Consider the following 22,529-nt stretch of genomic DNA (forward strand, 5'->3'; position numbering starts at 1 on the left):
ACCCACAGCTGGCCCTGTTCAAGGACGCCCGACGCAGGAGGCAGTCAATTAGGAGTAAACAGAGGAAGGCAATGGGGCTTCTCGGAAGGAGGCAGAGAGAAGCCACGCCCTGAACTCTATATAAGGGGAATGTGTGGGGAGGGCTGGTTTGCTGAAGGCAACCACTTGGATAGTTCCTGTTTCTTAAAGCTCTTGTTTCTTGGTTTGTCTTGTTCCGTTTGTTTTTGTAGCAATAAATTTGGCAGGCGTAATTCCAGCCTCTTGCCTTCTTGTAAAAGGGGTTGTCCCTGCCTTTTCTGCAGGGCCGGTAGCAGGCTGTTACAGAACAAGTTTTTTCCTCCATGTCATCACTCTGCTGAATATTCAATTCCCACAGCACTGTCTTAGGCCTAAAGATATCCTTCTCATATTTCCTACTACCTTTAACTATTGGTATTTTATGATTATCACTTGCTGTTTGGATCTTATGATTAATGATACACCAACGCACAGAGTATGAGCAATAAACAGGGTGAACTAGAAATTCAGGTAAAGGAGGGCAGATATGATATTGTTGCCATTATGGAAACTTGGTGAGATGAAACCCACAAATGGAACACACAGCTAGAGGGATTTAAATTATTTAAAAGAAACAGACCAAAAAAAGAGGAGGTAGAGTTGCTCTCTCTATAAGAAATAACTACATCTCCACATAAACAGAGCACAACAATGATGAAAACTGTCCTGAATGCATTTGGGTCAATATAAAAGGGGAAAAAATGATATTGCCATAGGTGTATACCAATAACAAAAAAGCCTGAAATCCCTTTGCTACTTTTTCCCTTCTCTAGGTGGATCTCTCTTCTTTTTGAAGGTGGGCCGGATGTCAGGTCCCAAACGGTTCCCTATTTTACTTATCTTCCTTCTGTCCGACATCTTTGGGACCTGCCATTCTGTTGGTGGAGGGGGGAGCCCAGTGTTACTTGCATGTTTGTATTTGTTCACCAGTTTTGTTTCCTTTTCCTGATTGCCATAGGGAGGAGTAGTGATCACGATGAGCCGGCGAAGCCAGGAAGTCATACGCCAAGAGCAATGGCTGATCACCCTGAGATGCCAGCTAATTGGATACAATTCAAATCCCTGCATGGCTTTGGTGGGAGAGGTTTTACGGCTTGGGTGACTATAAGGTGTTAACAAACTTTTACCTCAGACCTCCCATTGATTCCCCACTGTTACTGATCTCCAAATAAAAGAATCCTGTTTGAAGCACTGATTGCCTCAAGAGTTCGAATTCTTGGGAAAACAGCTGAAGTGGGTTGTTACAGAGGGTTTTGAAACCTTAACCTTGTCTTTATTATTATTATTGTTTTCCCTGTTAACTATTTTGTCATTAATATACCAAATTTGCAAATATACCTAATTTGCAAATAGATTTACTAGTTTAAAAATTTTGGGGGGGCCCATTTTGCAAAGGTGGGAATCAATATTGTGGTAATATATTAACCAGTATTCAGCTAGGGGAGATAACATGTGTATATGTGTTGCCCTTTTTGTTTTCAATGCACTTTTTAGGTCTTGATTATTTTGCGTTTTTTTTTATTTTTGGAGCTTTGTATTTTAACTTTCTTTCGAATAAAATCAAAAATAGGAAAAAATTGAGTCTATAAATTCTAGGCTTTTCCCACCTACAGATATTTGGATTCTCTCTTCAAAATCAACTTTTGTTGACATAGAAGGATATAGATTCTAAGGTACCAAGAAATCAGGAACCTGGTAGCGTTTTTTTAATTAACACACTTTATTTAAAATATATAAGCTGCTTCGTCCGCTGAAGAAGTACGCGAGACAGCTGGCTAATGAAAACCTTTTATTGTCAGGAACCGGGCGAGGAACAGTCTCGCAATGCCTCTATTTATATCCCCAGCTGGCCGACTGGCAACCAATCAGGGCTGTGCCGGTTTCCCATTTGTCAGCGTGGACCAATCGGCGATGGTGAGCTTTGACAGCTCGGAGCTGTCAAGCTGTCTCGCACCTGCGCAGTTTCAGGCGGCTCTGACAGCTGAGAGCTGTCAAGCGGTTGCGCTTGTGCAGTGGCTTCCGGCAGTTTTTGACAGCTGTCAAAAGCTGCCGAAGGGTTTTACCTCATAACTGTTTACATGTGAACACAATCATTAAACATAACGTATTAATACACAACATAAGCTTTCATGGTGTATCTTACTTCTCCTGATGCATGAAGTGGCTTGATTGATATAGAATTTAAATTGAGATGAGGAAACAGAAGGAGAAAGTGAAAGATAGGTAGATTATGCTGCAAATAAGAAAAATGTTATTTGATCCTTCAAGAAAAGAATATGCATCATATCTATAGAAACAAAATAGATGACCTTTAGAGGTAGGTTTAGCAGTAAATGGAAGTATGATTGGATCTCCAGATTTTACTAATCTTCAACTCCAAGGAACCTTATTCAGCATAGCAGATATTGGACATACTAGAAGTTATATCTGAAGGATTATAAATTTCCCACCTTCTGTTTGATTGGCAGTACATAGAGTAGGCAGCCAACTTTCTTCCAGATTAACCAAACCACTTCACAATCCCTGATCTTGCTGACTGGAATGATGGAATATGTAGATTAGTGCATCTGACAGAGCACCAGACTGCAGCAGGTAATTCTAGATCATAGGATCTCGTTTATACTAGCAGATTGGACTGGAGTCTCAACAAGGAGAAAATAACCTTCTATGCATTCAAAACTGGAATATGGTGGCAATTTTTCTTACTGTTCTAGAAATTCTATATTTATCATATAACCTTGCAAACATCTGTTTTCCGTGACCAATCCCCCTCTTCAAACAATTCAAACCTTTCAACTTTTGATCAATTTATAAAAACGTTCCTTTATCCTTCCCCTTGCCAACAAATAAACACATCAGTAAGCACTTGTTTGCAGAGACTGTTGTCATGATTTTAGGCTTAGTCCACAAAGAAATGTTATTTGCCCATGAATAATGTATAATTCATTCTAAGCAGCAGCAAACTGGGCTTTTCAACCAGTGATACAGGTACCACCTGTGATACATTGGCACCTGGCAGGTGGTACGTGACCATCCTAGAAAAGTGGTAGCGGAGGAGGGGAATGAGCTGAACCGGTGGCAGCACCGCACAAGCCTGAGCGAGAGATGGCTGGAGCTGCAGGGCTGTCAGGGCTCAGCGGAAGTGCCAGGATCAGCGTTTCTTTGGGGCTGTCAGGGCTCAGTGGAAGTGCCAGAATCAGCACCAGGCTCCAGCTGGAGCTCGGCACTGATCTTGGTGCTTTTACTGAGCCCAGAAGAAGTGTCGATCAGCTGGAATGTTGCAGCATCTTGTGATTTACATTCAGATGCTCGGCAACTGATTCATATTTATGATGATCACAGTGTCTCAGGATCATGTGAAGTGACCAAAACCTGCTGCAACCACCCAGCAGATGGGGGGGGGGAAATAAAAACCAAAGACCCCTCCTACCCCACTCCCGCTGCCAATCTTCAACAGAAATGCTCACAACAATGAAAACCTCGGACAGGAGGAAGAGCTCCACCAGGCGGGCAGGCAGGTGTCTTGCTCGGCTGTAGCTTGGGGGGTACTTTTTCCAGTGCCATTGTAACTTCGAACAGTCACTAAGCGAACTGTTGTAAGTTGAGGATTTCTTGTACGTCATCACTTTTTTCCTTTTTTTTTTTTTGGTCATCAAGTTTTTGACACCTTGCTGGGTGACTGGTGGTACTCGGATGTTGCCATAGCGTAAAAGTGGTATAATGGGTGAAAAAGTTGAAAAGCCCTGCCTTAGAAAATGTACTATTTCTTATTTTCAGGGAGGCAGATGAGTGTGGGTAGAATTGATAATCCTGCCAAGACAAAGGGAAATTTACTTTGATTCATGACACAGTGTCTTATCTGTGGATCAATAAAAATCTAATAATTTTTTGTTGCTGCTCTTTTGATTTTTTTAAGCAAAGGTGCAATCAAATATACTTCCAGCAATAATAACTTCCTATTTCCTAAATCTAAAACAGTACTGAAACTGTTACAAAAAGGACTTCCCTAAAATCCCAGCAGTTTCACTGAGAGTTACGTAAGGGAAAACCATCTATTGACAAACAACCACGTATCTGAATGCCATATAGAGAGAAATAATGCAGTATCTCAGAGATATGAATAGAAATTTGACCTAAGAAAAGGATTGGCCAAAATTAGAACAATCATTTAGCATCAACAATGTTATTCCAAAGAACAGTCATAAAAAATACAGAATAAGTCTCAAACCATTTGGAAGAGAATATACTGTTTTACAGACATAGAACAAATCTGGATGATTTCCATCATTAAAAAAAACTCCAAATAAAATGAAAAAGGCAATTCTGAAATAAATTGCATCCTTAATGCTGTGAAATGAGCCCAGATATATACCAAGCAATTGCTAAACTGATGCATTTACTACTTGATTCATGTACTTTCATCTCTTTAGTTTCATGCCATAACCAGGGGTTTTCTGTATGAAATGTAGGATGACTATGACTTACCTTTTTTCTACAATAAATTCTATGCATGCATGACAAATCCAAACATACAAAATGTTTAATATCCTAGTTCAGAGATACTTCAGGGACAAAATCCAATTATGAGTTATGTGCCACAATAAATAGGATTCAGCATTTCACAGAGCAATTTATAATTCATAAAAACAACAAAATGTACCTGTCAGATAGAACCCGGAGAGCAGATTGCTGTGCTGCCTGCTGGAAAGAAGGGCAGAGATGTTTATTTTATACTACAACTTTTAAAATATGAGCTTAATCAACACATAAAAAATGTGTCACCAACATTCTTGTCACATATACAAATTTTTATAGGATTTACAAGTAACACTATAGCCTTCTGGCTATTTTCCAGCTATTGTACACCATGTAAAAGCAGTTTGTTAGGTTAACACCAGTGAAATGTTAAAGAATTTACTCAATCTGAAAAATTCTATTTGGAAGGTTGTTGTTTTTTTAAAAAATGAGAAAATAATTTCCTTCCTTTGTACCACTGTTTTATCAATTGTTCGCTTAGCAACTGTTCAAGGATGGCAACAAGCATCCTAAAGCACAGTTGTGATTCATTGCCAATTTTAACTTGGCAAATTTTAACAGGGCTACTTGCAAATAAGTGAATGAACATTGATAAGTACCTTATGGTACTTAATTTCCATGATCATGTGGCCAGCATGGCTATACACCAAGGGTGCCTAGTCCCATCCTATTTTATGTGCATTCTGTGCGGTAGTGGCCTATAGTGTCTTTGAGAGTTTCAGGGATGAGCTTCTTCATATTCTTCATCTAACATTCACTATGTGTAACATAATTCATATACACAATGTATAGAGCTTGAGGATATAAGGTACAGCCAGCTTCCTCAAATTCAGGATGGATAGCAGAAATTCAAATTCTATGATGGAAGAAATTCAAGAAAGTGATATATTTGAAAGAGAAGTATACTATAGAAGCATAAAGGTAAAATAAAGTAAAGGTTCCCCCGCACATGCGTGCTAGTCGTTTCCAACTCTAGGGGCCGGTGCTCATCTCCGTTTCAAAGCCGAAGAGCAGCATTTGTTTTTTTCTGAGATTTAACTTCTATTCCATTATTGTCTATTTCACCTGAAATGCCAGACTCTCCCTAAATATAGATAAGATATATTTTTGAAACATTCCATTCCAAAATTAGAGATAGGTCAGTCTATTTGTAATCATTTTAGTTCCACATGCATGCACAGGTCTATTTTAGTCCCAAATGTATTTATCTTTTTAAAAAAAACAGCTTGAAACACAAGTATGGAAGGCATTTTACATATTAATTATAATTGTCAATGTATAAAATATGCACACAGTTCACTTTTTATCTTAAAACAGATGTGCACCTTTTTCAGAATGGTAGTTGTGCTGGGATTTTGAAGGGGAGGGGAGGAGAAACACTCTAAAAATAGCAGGTGGAATCAAAACAAAAAACTTATTTAAAGGTAGTCCTCGACTTATGACTACAATTGAACCCAAAATTTCTGCTGCTAAATGAGACATTTGTTAAGTGAATTTTACCAGATTTTATGACCTTTTTTTTTTTACCAAAGATGTTAAGTTAATCACTGCAGTTGTTAAGTTAGTGACATGGTTATTAAATGAATCTGGCTTCCCATTGATTTTGCTTGTCAGAAAGTTGCCAAAAATCATCACATGACCCTGGGAAACTGCAACTGTCATAAATATGAGTCAGTTGCCAAGCATCTGAATTCTGACTGTGTGACCATTGGGACGCTGCAACGGTTGTGTGAAAAATGGTCATAAGTCACTTTTCTCTAGGCTGTTTTAATTTTGAATGGTCGCTAAATGAACTGTTGCATGTTGAGGACTACCTGTATTGCTCCTCAGTATGTACTGAATACTTCTAATAAGGTTAAAAAACAGCAATTTGATAGCAACTTTTAGGCAGTGCTTCTGCCATGAGTGTGCACATCTCTGTTTCCCAAACATACACCTTTACGTAAGAAAACTACATATCCATGAGATTTTTAAAATATGAGGTAAGGAATATATTACAACATTTAGAAAAATGTAAAAATAGAAGGATAACTTTATTCTGTTAGGAGCCCTAACAGAATAAACTTACTAACTTACATTACCATTGGAAAAGTAGATCAGGTTGTTTTGCTTAAAAAGGCAATTCAAGCAAAGTCTCATTGATTTAAAATGAATTTTGCTGTTTGCCATATAGTCTTACCTCTTATCCTCCTATTATAATTTATTTTAATCCTGCTTTCTGACAACCCTTAAAAATCATATTAGGGTACAAAATCTTTTGATTTAGCTCAAATCGTATTACCTTGAAGCAAACCTTATGTTTAACTGAAAGATGATCACATACTATCTACATGATACAATGCCCATTTTATATATAACTTTGTATCATTATGTATTCTTGACTGACACAAGAATTGCCTCTCAACCTTGTTTTCTAACCCCCTTTAAAAAGTGATCTCACTTAGGAAAGGAAAAATCCTTTCAAGTAGTAAACATTATTTGCTTCACAATACTGAATAGTTTGATTATAATTTGTGCAATTAATTTGTATTTCCTATCATTTTGGTAGCTTCAGTGAAACCGATAAATTCAGTAGCTGTTTTGCAGATTGCCAACCATTGGTCAATACCTCTTTTCCTTGCTTATAAAAAGAACTTGAGCAATGTCTCTTCAGAAAGAGGAGAAGGAGAATACTCTTTGCATATTTGTTATCCAGTCATGGAAGAATACAAGACCTTTCCTTGCACCACTGCTTCTTTGTTTTCTCTTTCCTACCTGCCACTTGCCTCAGGAGCCCTGACAGAATAAACTTACTAACAAGAGCTATTTATTTCAGTATGGTACATAGAAAGATTCACAAGCTTGTCAAATTTACACATTATCCTCTCCTCTTGTCTTTATCTTGGCATCCCCTTCTCATTACACAAGTGCTTATTTGGCATAATTTATGATAAGCAGAGAATGCTCAATGTCTGTTACTGCAGGATATGCACTTGACCTTCTCTCAATTATACACATTCAAATCAAGCCTCTTATACACACAGTGCTACAGAGCGTGTATCTGCACTATTTCTTTGGGGCACAGCCATGAAGCAATAGGCACAGAAGAAAGCTTTTTAAAAGTAATGAGCATCTGCTGCAAAGGGCAGTGGCTGCTGAGATCATTAAATGTGATCATTAAACCTCATCTTCTATTAAAATCTTGTTAGCCAATTTTAGATGCACTACACTAAGGCTCTATTAATGAAAGCTGTCACAGCTAGTCTGGCTTGCAATGTTGAGAGTTTAAATGTTTCACCTTGGGAGTTTATCAGATAATATGCCCTTAGGGCCACTTTTATATGGCCTGCTAGATTTCTCCTCAACATCTTTTCAAAGAAGGCATAATTATATTGGTTTAAAACCAGTGTTTCTTACACATTTATAAAACCTGGAAATATGACTTAAAGTATGTTTAAACTGTGATTTGACATTGAATTACTGTGTTTTTATCTTATAAAAACAGTTTGTTTGTATATAATATGAACAGGATCAGAATGCTGGAACATGCAGAATAGGGATTAAGCTACTTCCTCCAACAATTGCTTCCCCCCCCCCCAAATAATTGGCTTGAAGCTGCCAGATTGCAATAGCCACACTCATATATCAAATAAAACATTGGCATCAGGAGCAAATTCTATTTGGGGATATGATATAAAGGCAAACAATTAAACTAGCACCTTTACCTGAGTTATGATTCTTACCTGGAGTCCAAATCTACAGCTATTATTAAAAACAAAGAAGTAAATTGAGGATCATTCTGTATATTCTTGATTATTTATTTAGGCTATACTGTATTCTGAATATGTATTCACGGAAGCAATTTGGAAGAATATAATTAGTGGGAGAAAGTGGGAGAAAGTGGCAAGAAAGTGACAAGCAATAGGGACAAAGCAGAACTATTTAACTTGTTTTTTGCATCTGTCTTTACACAAAGGAAAACAGTCCAACCTATCAAAAACAGTGCCGTAAAAAACAGATTAGAAACACAAGTTAAGATAGGCAAGAAAATGGTAAGTGAGCACCTGTCTACCCTAGACAAGTTCAAATCACCAGGACCTGATGGACTATACCCCAAGGTTCTGAAGGAACTGGCAGATGTGATCTCAGAACCACTGAACTATATCTTTCAAAGATCCTGAAGCACTGGGGAACTACCAGAGGACTGGAAAAGAGCTGATGTAGTTCCCATCTTCAAAAAAGGGGGAAAAATGGATCCAGGAAACTACAGACCTATCGGCCTGACCTCAATACCTGGGAAGATTCTAGAAAAGATAATCAAGCAATGAATCAGCAAACATCTAGAGGCAAACAAAGTCATTACCAAAAGCCAACATGGCTTCATCAAAAACAGATCATGCCAGACAAATCTTATTGCATTCTTTGACCAAATGACAAAATTAGTGGACTAGAGGAATGCTGTGGATATAATTTACTTGGACTTCAGTAAGGCATATGATAAAGTAGACCACAACCTACTACTTGATAAGATAGAAAAATGTGGGTTAGACAGCATCACCACAGAGATGGATTTGAAGCTGGCTGACCAGCCGTACTCAGCATGTGGTCCTCAATGGAACTGCATCTACATGGAGGGAAGTGTGTAGTGGGGTGCCCTAGGGCTCTGTTCTGGCCCCAGTGCTGCTCAACATTTTCATCAATGATTTGGATGAGGGCATAGATAAGGAACTCATCAAATTTGCAATTACACCAAGTTGGCAGGAATAGCCAACACGTCCAGAAGATAGGCTTAAGATACAGAAGGATCTTGTTGTGATTCTGTGCCAGCCTGTGCTCCCAGCACCTGTGTCTGAGGGATCTGAGGAGGAGGAGGAGGGGTTTGGAGAGCCTTCGGTGTTGGAGGGAGGCTCTGATGCATTACAGGACTCTCAGAGGAACAGTCGGGCCCCTCCAGTCGTGTTCGTTATGAGGTTCAGCTGTGTGAGGAGGAGAGTTCAGACTCAGACGAGTCACAGCTGAATCTGTTTAGAGATGCTAGAAGCAGAAGGCAGTTGAGCAGAGCAGACCAGACCAGACCAGAGGACGTCTATGAAGCAACTCAGCAAAAGGAGGAGAAGGCAATGAGAAGCCATGCCTTGGGGGTTGTTAATAAAAGGGGAAGGTGTGGGCGGTGCTGGTTGCTGAAGGCAACCGTTCATAGAAATCCAAAGATAATCCTGGTCTGTTCTTGCTAATCTTCCTGTTTGACTCTTGTTTGAGGTTTGAATCATTTTTTTTTGTTAAGGAAAATATTCTGCTGCTTTTTTGTTTGAAGAATTTTATTATTTGGAACTGTAAATAAATTTGGCTTGGGTTTTTTCCAGCCTATTGATTTAAAAAGAAAAAAAGGGGTTGTCCTTGAAGCAAACTGGGATGGTCGTAGGCTGGAACAGAACAGATCTTGACAGATTTGAAGATTGGGTGCTATGTAACAAAATGAAATTCAATGGTGAAGAAAGTAAGGTTCTACATTTAGGCAAGAAAAATCAAATGCACAGGTATAGTATAGGTGGTACCTTGCTCAATAGTAGTAACTGTGAGAGGGATCTCGGAGTCCTAGTAGACAATCACTTAAATATGAGCCAGCAGTGTGCCAGAGCTGCCAAAAAAGCCAACACAGTGCTAGGCTGCATTCACAGAGAAATAGAATCAAGATCACGTGAAGTGTTAATACCACTTTACAATGCCTTGGTAAAGGCCACACCTGGAATATTGCATCCAGTTTTGGTCACCACGATATAAAAAAGATGTTGAGACTCTAGAAAGAGTACAGAGAAGAGCAACAAAGATGATCAGGGGACTGGAGGCTAAAACATATAAGGAACGGTTGATGGAATTGGGAATGAATAGTCTAATGAAAAGAAGGATGAGGGCTGACATGATAGCTGTGTTCCAATATCTCAGGGGTTGCCACAAAGAAGAGGGAGTCAAGCTATTCTCCAAAGCACCTGAAGGCAAGACAAGAAGCAATGGATGGAAACTAACCAAAGAGACAAGCAACGTAGAGTTGTTGTTGTTGTTGTTGTTAGCTGCGAAGTCGTGTCCGACCCATCGCGACCCTATGGACAATGTTCCTCCAGGCCTTCCTGTCCTCTACCATCTTCTGGAGTCCATTTAAGCTCACGCCTACTGCTTCAGTGACTCCATCCAGCCACCTCATTCTCTGTCGCCCCCTTCTTCTATTGCCCTCGATCTTTCCCAGCATTAGGCTTTTCTCCAGTGAGTCTTTCCTTCTCATTAGGTGGCCAAAGTATTTGAGTTTTAGCTTCAGGATCTGGCCTTCTAAAGAGCAGTCGGGATTGATCTCCTCTAGGACTGACCGGTTTGATCGCTTTGCAGTCCAAGGGACTCGCAGGAGTCTTCTCCAGCACCATAGTTCAAAGGCCTCAATTCTTTGGCGCTCAGCCTTTCTTATGGTCCAACTTTCACTGCCATACATTGCAACTGGGAAGACCATAGCCTTGACTATACGCACTTTTGTTGACAGGGTGATGTCTCTGCTTTTTAGTGTGCTGTCTAGATTTGCCATGGCTTTCCTCCCCAGGAGCAAGCGTCTTTTAATTTCTTGGCTACAGTCCCCATCTGCAGTGATCTTGGAGCCCAGGAAAATAAAATCTGTCACTACCTCCATTTCTTCCCCATCTATTTGCCAGGAATTGAGAGGGCCAGATGCCATGATCTTGCTTTTCTTAATGTTAAGTTTCAACCCAAGTTTTGCACTCTCCTTCTTCACCCGCCATAGATATGCCCAATTGAATGCAGAATTCCAGAGAATAGCTAGAAGAGATAAGAATGCCTTCTTAAATGAACAGTGCAAAGAAATAGAAGAAAACAATAGAATAGGGAGGACCAGAGATCTTTTCAAGAAAATTGGAGAGATGAAGGGAACGTTTAATGCAAAAATGGGCATGATAAGGGACCAAAATGGCAGGGACCTAACAGAGGCAGAAGAGATTAAGAAGAGGTGGCAAAATTACACAGAAGAACTATACAAGAATGAGCTTAACGTCCCAGATAATCACAATGAGGTGGTCACTGACCTCGAGCCAGACATCCTAGAATGTGAAGCAACGTAGAACTAAGGAGAAATTTCCTGAGAGCACAATTAATCAGTGGAACAACCTGCCTCCAGAAGCTGTGAATGCTCCAACACTGGAAGTTTAAAAGAAGAGACTGGACAGCCATTTGTCTGAAATGGTATAGGGTTTCCTGCCTGAGCAGAGGGTTGGACTAGATGACCTCCAAGGTACGTTCGAATTCTATTATTATTATTATTATTATTATTATTATTATTATTATTATTATTATTATTAAACTTTTATTCATAAAACATGAAAATCAGTCAACTGAACACTCAAATTGACTGGCACTAATAATTGACATGGGTTGCTGCCAGCATCCTAGGTATCAACCAGGTATCTCCTTAAAATGTAAGATGTTCCGAGTAGCACAGTTTTTTGTAGCTTTGCTGGAGTTATTGCAGGAAGCTGCAATTTCTTGATGTATTTTGCAAAGTTTTTGGATATAGTTCCAAGTGCTCCAATGACAATGGATATTACTGTTACATGTTTCATCCATAATCGCGCAGTTTTGATGGCCAGCTCGTATTATTATTATTATTATTATTATTATTATTATTATTATTATTATTATTATTATTATTCACACAGTCAGCCAGATGTTCAGACTGGATTTGGCTTTTTTGTCTACCTATCGAGTCCATACCAAGGTCCTGGGATAGGCAGATGTGGATGTTTAATGGTATTACAGATATTGCCACAAGATGGAAGCAGTTCCTAGTACCTTTTGCAATTGACTAATGGCGAATTTGTCAATGCCAATGGTGTTCAAGTGGTGCTCCAGTTGTTTTGGGATTGCACCCAAGTGCCTATTATTATTGGTACTGTACTTTCTTGCCTTTGCCATAGTTTTTCTATTTCTATTAGTAGGTCTTTGTATTTTATTTTCTTCAGTTCTTTCTCATCTACTCTGCTGTCTCCAGGCACTGCCATGACTACTATCCAGACTTTTTTTGTCTTTCTTATTGACAATTGTTAAGTCTGGGGTGTTATGTTGCAGGTGCTGGTCTGTTTGAATTATGAAGTCCCAGAGCAGTTTAATTTTATCATTTTCTATGACTTTCTCTATTTTATGATCCCACCAGTTTACAGGCAAATGATATTTCTTGCAAATCTTCCAATGCACCATTGTTGCTACTTTGTCATGCTGCTGCTTGTTAGTCAGTCTGTGCGATCTTTTTGCAGCAGCTTACCACGTGGTCCACTGTTTCTTCAGCTTCTTTGCATAGGCGGCACTTACTGTCTGTTGCTGTCTTCTCAATTTTGACTTTGTATGCATTTGTCCTTAAGGCTTGGTCTTGTGCAGCCAGAATTAGTCCCTCGGTCTCTTTCTTCAACTTTCCTGCTCTTAGCTATTGCCAGGTCTTGTTATTATCTACATTCCCAGCTATTTTTTAATGTACTGGCCATGTAGTGCTTTGTTTTCCCTTGCCTCTATATTCTGTTCTTCATTTGGTCTTTTTTGTAGGCCAGCTTGGTCTCTCCAGTAGTCTGTAAGCCTTCCTGATAAGCTAATTTCAGTGCATCTTCATCATTGTCCTTCAGATATTCTTCCAAAGCCATTTTTTCTTCTTCAACCATCTGATGTACTTGCAGCATTCCACGACCACCTATTTGCCTTGGTAGATAGAGTCTGTCAATGTCACTGCATAGATGAAGGGCATGATTCATTGTCATTATTTTTCTGGTCTTCCTATCCATTGCTTTTAGTTCTGCTTGAGTCCAGTCCACTATTCCAGCTGTGTATCTAATAACTGGAATTGCCCACGTGTTGATTGCCTTCACAGTATTTCCTCCATTGAGTTTGGACTTTAAGATCTTCTTCACTCTCTTGATGTATTCACCTCTAATCTTTTTCTTGACTTCAGTGTGCTTGATGTTGTCAGCTTGAAGGATACCCAAGTATTTGTAGTAATCTTCCTCATCCAGACTCTTACTGTTATTTTTGGGGGGCATCTTGATTCCTTCAGTTTTCACTATTTTTCCTTGTTTGAGAGTAAGTGTGGCACATTTGTCCAAGAGAAACTCCATTGCAATATCTTGGCTATATATACAGACAGTGTTGAGCAGCAATTCTATTTCAGATAATGTTTTTCCATACAGCTTCAGATCATCCATGTAAAGGAGGTGGGATAGTTTGGCAGATGTTTTTGATGTTTGATAGCCATGTCCTGAGTTATTCAGTATTGTTGACAGAGGAAACAGTGCAATAACAAATAGTAGTGGTGATAATGAATCTCCTTGGAATATTCCTCTCTTGATATTAACCTCTCTCAGTCTCTCACCATTGACCTGCAACTGTGTCTTCCATTGTGCCATCAATCTTTGCACAAATTTTCTGATGTTTCTACTGACTCCTGTTATTTCTAGGCACTTGATTGTCCAGTCATGTGGCAGAGAGTCAAATGCCTTTTTGTAGTCAATCCATGCCACATTCAGGTTGGTCTTCCTTTTCTTGCAGTTTTCAAAGATCATTTTTTCTATTAGGAGTTGATCTTTTGTTCCTGTGCTATTGTGGCAGTTTTCTTTCTGCTCAGGTGGAAAGAGATTGTTTTCAACTAGATGCTGTTGTAGTGCATCAGCTACCACACCAGTTAAGCAATTTGAAAGTTGTTGGTAAGCAGGTAATTGGCCTGGTGTTGCTCCTTTTGCTGGATTTTTCATTATTAGGTAGGTTTTCCCAGTTGTTAGCCACTTTTCAATTTCTCCTCCTTGTAGTATATTGTTGGCAATGAGTGGGTATATAACAGTTAGATGTTTCAACCAAAACCCATGCAGTTCACCTTCACCTGGTGCTGACCAATTTTTGATCTCCCTTGCTCTTTTTCTACCATTTTTGTTGTTATTACTAGTTCTTTCATTTCAACTTCTGTTTTATTTGCATCCACCTCTTTTAACCAAGCTGCACGCTTGTTGTATTTCTTTGGGTTATCCAATATCTGTTTTCAGAACTGCACTGTTTCTTCCTTGTCAGGTACTGGCTGATTCATTGCAGTTTCTCCATTGATGGATTGGTAGAAATGTTTCTGATTAGATTGAAATTGGAGGTTCTACCTATAATTTTCAATTTGAGCTTTGTATCTACTGATTTTCCTGGCTATAGCTGTTATTTGCTGCTTTATTATTTCCAATGCTTCCTTGATCTTCCTTGTTTCTAAGTGGTATTTCTTGATTAGGTATTCTTTGGTCTTCTTGTTCTTCAGTTTCTTTTCTTTTATCTGTTCTAGTTTGCTTTCATGTGATCTTAACTTGCTGATCTTATTTTCTAGTCTAACCTTCCATTTTTGTTTGTTTTTCTTCTTTGTTGATTTTGCATCCCAGGTATTCAGTTAAAACTGCAGCTGTGCTGTACATTAGTTGGTTTGTTTCTTGCAGTGAATAGGTGCTTATACTTGATATTGCAGTATTTGCATCTTTTAAAGCTTGTGCTAGCTGTTTCTTTGGAACAAGCTTCAATGCAGGCAGCTTTATTCTGTTGTTTTTGTGCTGTTCTAGATGCTCAGTTATTCTTTGTTTCAATTCTTTTATTTTTTTAGTTAGAGGGTTTTGTTCTTTCTGAGGAAGAGTGCCTGGTTTCCAAATGAGAACAGTTGTGTATCTCTTCTGGATTCCTTCACTGCCAACTCCCCCTGGCTCGCCTCTACATTCTGAATTACTTCTGGCAAGGCTTTGATTTTTTTGCCCTGGGTAAACCTTTGCAGTTCATCCAATTCTATTTCTGTGAATACTTAATTTCGTATTATAAATTGGCATTGATCTGCTAGTCTCTGTTCTGTTATTTCTGATTCTGCATGTTGTTCTTTCCAGAACTGGTGCATTCATTTTAGATATCCTCTTCTTGTTGGACTTGGTCTGTAATAACAGATCATTATTTCTTTGTTTTCAATAACTGTATATTTGCAATGGGTAAACATCTTTTCTTCCAGTAGTTCTGCAGCTGTTGACCCTGGTTGCTCAGCCAACAGTCCTGAGTCCTGTAACCCATTTTTCACCAGATATCCAGGAACTCCAACATCTAGTGCAGACCTTGTTAACCCAGGCAACATTCGAGCTGGTATGGCTTTCTGAAATTTACGTCTCACCATAATTTTTTATGGGAGAGACACTCTTTGTCTGACTCCTCTGAAGAGACCTGTCCAGTATGGTTGAACCTCTGGCATAGCTCTCATCTTCCTCAGAATACACAAGCCCCACAACCATGTCAAGGTAGTGCCTCACTGGGGGTTGTTGTTGTTATTATTATCTATTATTATTATTATAGGAAAAATCAACTGATGATGCAAATCTGATAGTCAAAAATGCAAAAAAAATCTGCAAACTGTAGATAAAAATGGAGGAGTGAAAAAATAGGACTAAAATATAAACAGACCAAACTAATGATGGCAGGTACAACAAGCAGCCTTAGAATTGGTAGAGAAGATACTAAAGACAGAAAGATATGAGTGGATGGGTGGATGACAGGTTCCTTTTACTGATTCTAAATACCTCTTGATCAAAATGAAGCAACTTTGAACTTCTCCATATGTCTTGGAACTCTCAACCTGTTTCTCAATTGTGGAAAGCAACATGTATGACACATCATCCAGACGTTCTGAAGGAACATAACATACCATTTAATAATTCTACTTTTATACCAGCAAGAATTTAACGTTATGTTTGTAGCCATAATTTCCTCCTGCTTCTACCTATGGTACTTTCTTCTTACCTGACTGTCTGATTTCCATGTACTTTTCTATCATTGATGTCTTCACTGTCTTCTATGGGAAATTGTTGCTATTATCAGTTTTATGCCACATGAAATCATACAAGAAAAGTGGTTTATTTTATCTTGTAAATGACGGTGCACTATTAGTAGCACTTAGGAATTGCATCTTTGGTAACAGCTGTAATTTTCCATCTTTACTTCTTTTTAGACCTTGATACCAGTAAAATGGGATAACATTCAATTTATTATGCATGCCTGATTAGTTATACACAACTTGTTTGTTCTTAGTAAAACATATATAGAGCTCTTTCAGATGGCTCCCTGGTTCCTATCACATTTACTAAACTGCTGTTTTCAGTGTTTAGCTGATTTGTCCTACATTTTTTTAATGGTGAGATGAGAACAGATAAATGTGTCAGGCGTGAAAGACCAGGTCCACACAGGAAAGTTCAGTTTAACTGATTTATTGTTAAAAGCCTATGCACAAGAATCTTCTCACAGGTTAGCAAATGGTTAGTGTTAGATAAGGGTCAATGGAAGTCAAGTTCATTTTGGACTGGGTAGTGTTCTAGGTTGATCCTTCTTTTCACCACCACCACCACCACCATCCCAGCTCTGCCTGTCGTTCTCTTACAGAATGCATAGGAAGCAATTATTTAATCAATTTTTTAAAAAACAAACTCTTCCCAGTTTATTTCTTTCCAAACACTGGTCAGTAATTCCTACCATCAACAAGTGAATATGCTGGTTGAGAGATTATGGGAGCTATATTCTCATAGGCATTTTGAACAAGCCACAATCATGTCATAATAATGGTTTCTGCATCATAACTTTATAGCACAAATGACATTTACAGTGCATACTGTTGTGATATTTGTTTCTCCTATCCTCCATAATTGCTCATATATATTCTAATATGACCTTACAGGTAGTTGTCATTTAGCAATTGCCTCTGTCATTTGCATCTCTGTATCTGTCTGGTTTGGCACTGCAACCAAACAAGACAGATAAAGATTTCAACGGATAGTTAGAACTGCAGAAAAATCAATTGCTACCAGCCTGCTTTCTATTGAGGACCTATATACTGCACAAGCCAGAAAGTGGGCTGTGAAAATATCTACAGACCCCCTACATCCTGGACATAAACTGTTTCAACTTCTTCCCTCAAGACAACGCTATAGGCATTGCACGCCAGAACAACTAGACAGAAGGACAGTTTTTTCCCCATGCCATCACTCTGCTTAACAACTAATTCCTACAAAACTGCCAAACTATTTATTAAGGGTTTATTATTATTATTGTTCACCTCATCTTTCCTATTATCTATCTCATCTTCCTATGACTATAACTTGGTTGCTTTATCTTATGATTTATATTGTTTTATTTAGTACCCCAGTATGACTGCTGATTTAATATCCTATGACTATCATTAAGTGTTGTATCTTATGATTGTGATGAATGTATTTTTATGTTGATTCTGATCAAGTTTTATCATCTGTTGCTTGTATGTACACTGAGAGCTTATGCATTGGAGACAAATTCCTTCTGTGTCTAACCACACTTGGCCAATAAAGAATTCTGTTTAGTGATAATTTGCAGTTATAACAGTGATGAAAAAATAACTTTATGACCAGTCCTTGCATTTACAACCTTTGTAGGTCTCTAAAGGAAAGGAATGCTAAAGTAAGATCATAACATCTACCTACCTACCTACCTACCTACCTACCTACCTACCTAGTCACCCAACTTACCATAGGATAACTCTGGGCAGCTTACAACGTTAAGTTATAGTTTCACTTATCAATTGAGTTATTGGCCCCAATTGTGGTTGCTAAATGCAGTATTTGTGTGTATTTTTAATTCATATTAATATTTAAAATGATGTGCAATATTTCAATCAGATATACAACACATAGCATAGTTAGCAATTTTACAAACTAAAAGTATATATTGTAACATTGTTAAAGAATTTGCTGTCCCTTCCCTGTGTTGCTATAAAGCATCCAGTGGTGGGTTTTTTTTCCTGCAGATCCAATTCAGAGGCAGGTCTCAAAGATTATTTTGTAGTTCGTTTTTTAGCTTGTATTTATATTATTTTAACATTTCTTTGATGCAAGCCTGAAGTTTCTACTAGGATATTGCCTTTTATGAATCTTAGGAGCTGGAGAAGCAAACAGACCAAATGAACTATAGTTACATATTCCAGACAAGCACAAGGGTTCTATTTAATTTGTTTAAGCTGCTGAATGCAGATTGATTAGCTCTGTGGGTTATAAATTTTCATTGCCAAAAAGCCTCAGTGGCAAAACTTGCTGCAGCTTTGGGAAAAGAAAATTCTGCCAACAAATTCATGCTTGTAAAATATGAATATTTCTTTTAAAACATTAGATATTCTGATCATTGCTTATAAAATTAAAGTAATATTAACTGAATGAATGATATTAAGGGAAAATACAGATGTAATCAAAGGAACTGCAAACTTGTATGGCTATATAATTACTACAAACAGTCCAATTTTATTTTCCTCTATTATTGTTAAAGATAGTCCTTGACTTACCACAATTGAACCAAAATTTATGTTGCTAAACAAGACAGTTATTAATTGAGTTTGCCCCATTTTATAACTTTTCTTGCCACAGTTGTTAAGTGAATCACTGCAGCTGTTAATTAGTAACATGGTTGTTAAGTGAATCTGGCTTCCCTATTGACCTTGTTTTGTCAGAAAATTGGAACAGGTGATCACATGACCCCAGGACACAAAAACCTTCATAAATATGAACCAGTTGCCAAGCATCTACATTTTGATCACATGATCCTGGGGATGCTGCTACAGTAGTGAGAAAAACAGTCCTAAATCACTTTTTTCAGTGCAATTGTAACTTTGAGTATCACTAAATGAATGGTTGTAAGTTGAGGACTACCTATAGTTCCTTATAGCTGAGTTCATATATAGCATTAAATTATAATGAATGTGACTTAGTATGTTTTGTGAATTTAGTCACTGTAGTTAATAATATATACAATTATAATTATACATTAAGCTGTAAGTTTAAGATAGGAACATTGTCTTCAGCTTTTTCAGAAATGTCGGGATATAAATTTAATGAATTAACAGGTTAAAAAATGAACAGATTTCAAATTTCTTACCTGGTCATTCTCCTCTTCATCGCTGCTCAACTTTAGGTCATCTTCTAGCATTCTAGAAAACAACAAATCTACATTGGAATCCAATATAGCACTTTAGATGTCATTTAAACCATAAACATTTTTTCATTGTGAATTCTAACTAAGCTTCAGTTGGTTTAGGGCAAAACTTCAACTGGTCCAGGACTCTATTTCCCATTAAGGCTGTGCATGTTTTATTTGGAAGAAGTGCTTTCATGAGACGCTTTTTCAGGAGGCAAATGGACTTGTTTTTCTTCGAAGATGTTTCACTTCTCATCCAAGAAGCTTCTTCAGCTCTGACTGGATGGTAGGGAATAGAAGGATTTATATTCCCTGCAGACAGCTGGTCATTTTCGCCATTTTAGTGAGTCGTTAAGGACATTTGGAGGTTTACCTGTGTTCTCAGGGTCACCTGAGTAGTGCAAATGTGTGTGGAGCCTTCTTAGTTGCAGGATGTCTTCTGCCTTGTGTCCCTTCACTGTTGAAGTGAGGCATGGGCTGTTGGGGATGAGTCTGTGTTTTCTGCCTCTCAAACTGAAGTGCAAATGGTTCCTGTAGTCTGCAATGTTTTCAAGAAATCCATTCATACTCCCGCACCATAAAAAGGGTGTTCGTCCCAAAGTGCATAGCTAAATGTCTATGGACATTTGCTTTCATGAGAGCACAGCACCTGCCCTTTACTCATTAAAGTAGCATGACTGCAAATTTGAATAAAGATGTTATTGTTTTAAGCAATTTACTTATTAAAACAAAGGCAACTTATAAGCAGCATTACTTTTTATTTCTCATAGCAGCGCATGGAAGCCTGTCAATGTTGGGTTAACTTAGAAAATAATGCAAATCATGAAGGTCATTTTTTTTCTATGCCTGATTTTAGTAGCTACTATTCAATGGCCGGTGCTCATCTCCGTTTCAAAGCCGAAGAGCCAGTGCTTGTCCGAGGACGTCTCCGTGGTCATGTGGCCGGCATGACTAGACGCCAAAGGCGCACGGAACTAGCACACATGTGTGGGGGAACCTTTACCTTTACCTTTTATTCAATGGCATTTTCTAAATCTGAAATTTCCATATAGGCTTCATTATTCAAAATGGTTCTGAGTGGTGATATTATTGGCCAAAAACCAGTATCATAATGCAATCCTGCCAATGCAGGTAGCTTACATTGTTTGCAAGCAATTAAGTGATAATATCATCAGTGGAATCTGAATTATTAACAGTAGCACATGACATTGTGAATTCTGCCTCTTAAAGAATACTAATTTCATTTAGATTAGCATGAACTGGATCTGAAACACATGTTTGAAAAGTTCTTTTTTTAATGTAAATTTTATTGGTTTTTATAAGGGTGGGGAGGAAAATGCGGATATGCGGTATGGGGTTGGGATAGAGGGAAAGTTAAGGGAGGGGTTGGGCTTTCCCCCAATTACATTCAATATTTAGCAAATAGCATATTGTCTGGGTTGATATACATCAATAAAAGTTGTAAGAATAATGATTGATAACAATAATAGACATAGCAAATTATAGTAAACAATGTTAAATTTTCAATCTATTATATTTTTCTTAGTAAAACAAGGAAAAAAAATAAGTATCACGTTCCTTTCTCTCTAATTCGTTTGTCTAGCCATTGATAAAATTTATTCCAAGTTCTATAATAAACTAAATGCTCTTTTTCTTTTATCTTTAAAGTTAATCTATTCATTTCTGCACAATCTAGTATTTTCTTGATAAGCATTTCTTCAGTTGGTAAACTCTCGTTTTTCTAGTATTGGGCATACATATTTTTTTAAAGACACATAAGTATATTAGCTAAAAAAGTAACTTATTATGTTCATATTAAGAAAAGTTCTTAATATGAACCTAATAATTTACTTTTCAGCTAATATACTTATGTGTCTTACATCATTTCATGCATGCTTCAAAATTTATTCTACAAAAAAGAAATGGTTTTATTCTATTTATAGAATGGGATGCAGCCTCTTGTGAATATATATTACACTGGATCTACAGAAAAAAGCTAAAGCTAATTTAAAAAGATTAAAAGATTTCTACATTGGATCACAACGTTCATGATATTTAATCATTTTTCATGTTATTTCAATTTTCGCTTAAATCAGCTACCATCAATATATATTGATAGGGAAATTTCCAGAGTTTTAATGTTGAAGAAATCACAATGGAAGCTCTATCAAAAGAAAACCCCATACACATTAAGATTGATCTTTGAGACTATTAAAACCAAATTGCATTTTTATCACATTAAGAGAAGATATCTAAACTGTAAAACATAAATTCTTCATGAATAATGGGTAGACATATGTTTCAGTCTGTGGTAATGAAGTGAAATTTATTGCTATTTTTCATTCCCCATCATGTAACAGATGGTCAACTTTGCTTAATGAATATATATATTCAAAGCATGCATTTCATTTATAAAAATCTGTCAACACTATATCAACAGAACTGTTATTTTAAACAGTTCACTATATCTTTATCACCAGAATAGTTGTATAGACTAGAAAGCTAATGTTCTGAAATCACATTGCTTTTTTTTATAAATTTTAAAAAACTTAAATTGTCAATATTAAATAGGAAATCAAAAGAGTAAGCAATGTTCACTAAATATATATTGTTTCAGCAAAATAATATTAGGAAAAAAGAAACTGCAGCATTTTTTTTACTATGCAGTCAAAACATTCCATTTCTACATACACATGAATTATTCTAGTCTTTGCTTTGTGAGATGATTTACAATTATATGCCGTCAAGTCACTTAGGGACCACACAGATTTTTTTTCCCCATGGCAATCTTTCCCTATGAATGAAGCGAATATTCGTGTCCCAGGATAATGTTGGAGGATCCAATCTGGGTCGGTCACAGGACCAGAGGTTTTATCTTCTGAGCTTTTGGACTTGTGCTGGAGCCCCCATCCTTAGAGAACTTATCACCAGATTCTAGGCTAGAGGGA

The 22,529-nt window shown here is 37.6% G+C and overlaps 1 protein-coding gene across 1 annotated transcript in view; it reads right to left on the reverse strand.

Moving 5' to 3' along the window:
* The window catches only part of AFF3 (ALF transcription elongation factor 3), a gene marked incomplete at both ends in the record, with an annotated part of 292,751 nt that overhangs the window by 49,392 nt on the left and 220,830 nt on the right, over nucleotides 1–22,529 (reverse strand). Inside the window, 2 exons of the mRNA XM_083361292.1 lie at nucleotides 4,718–4,758; nucleotides 19,543–19,594. Coding sequence (XP_083217418.1) covers nucleotides 4,718–4,758; nucleotides 19,543–19,594 — 93 coding nt within the window. The remainder of the gene's footprint in view (nucleotides 1–4,717; nucleotides 4,759–19,542; nucleotides 19,595–22,529) is intronic.

The sequence above is a fragment of the Vipera ursinii genome (assembly GCF_947247035.1).
Source record: "Vipera ursinii genome assembly, chromosome: 4".
Lineage (NCBI taxonomy): Eukaryota > Metazoa > Chordata > Lepidosauria > Squamata > Viperidae > Vipera > Vipera ursinii.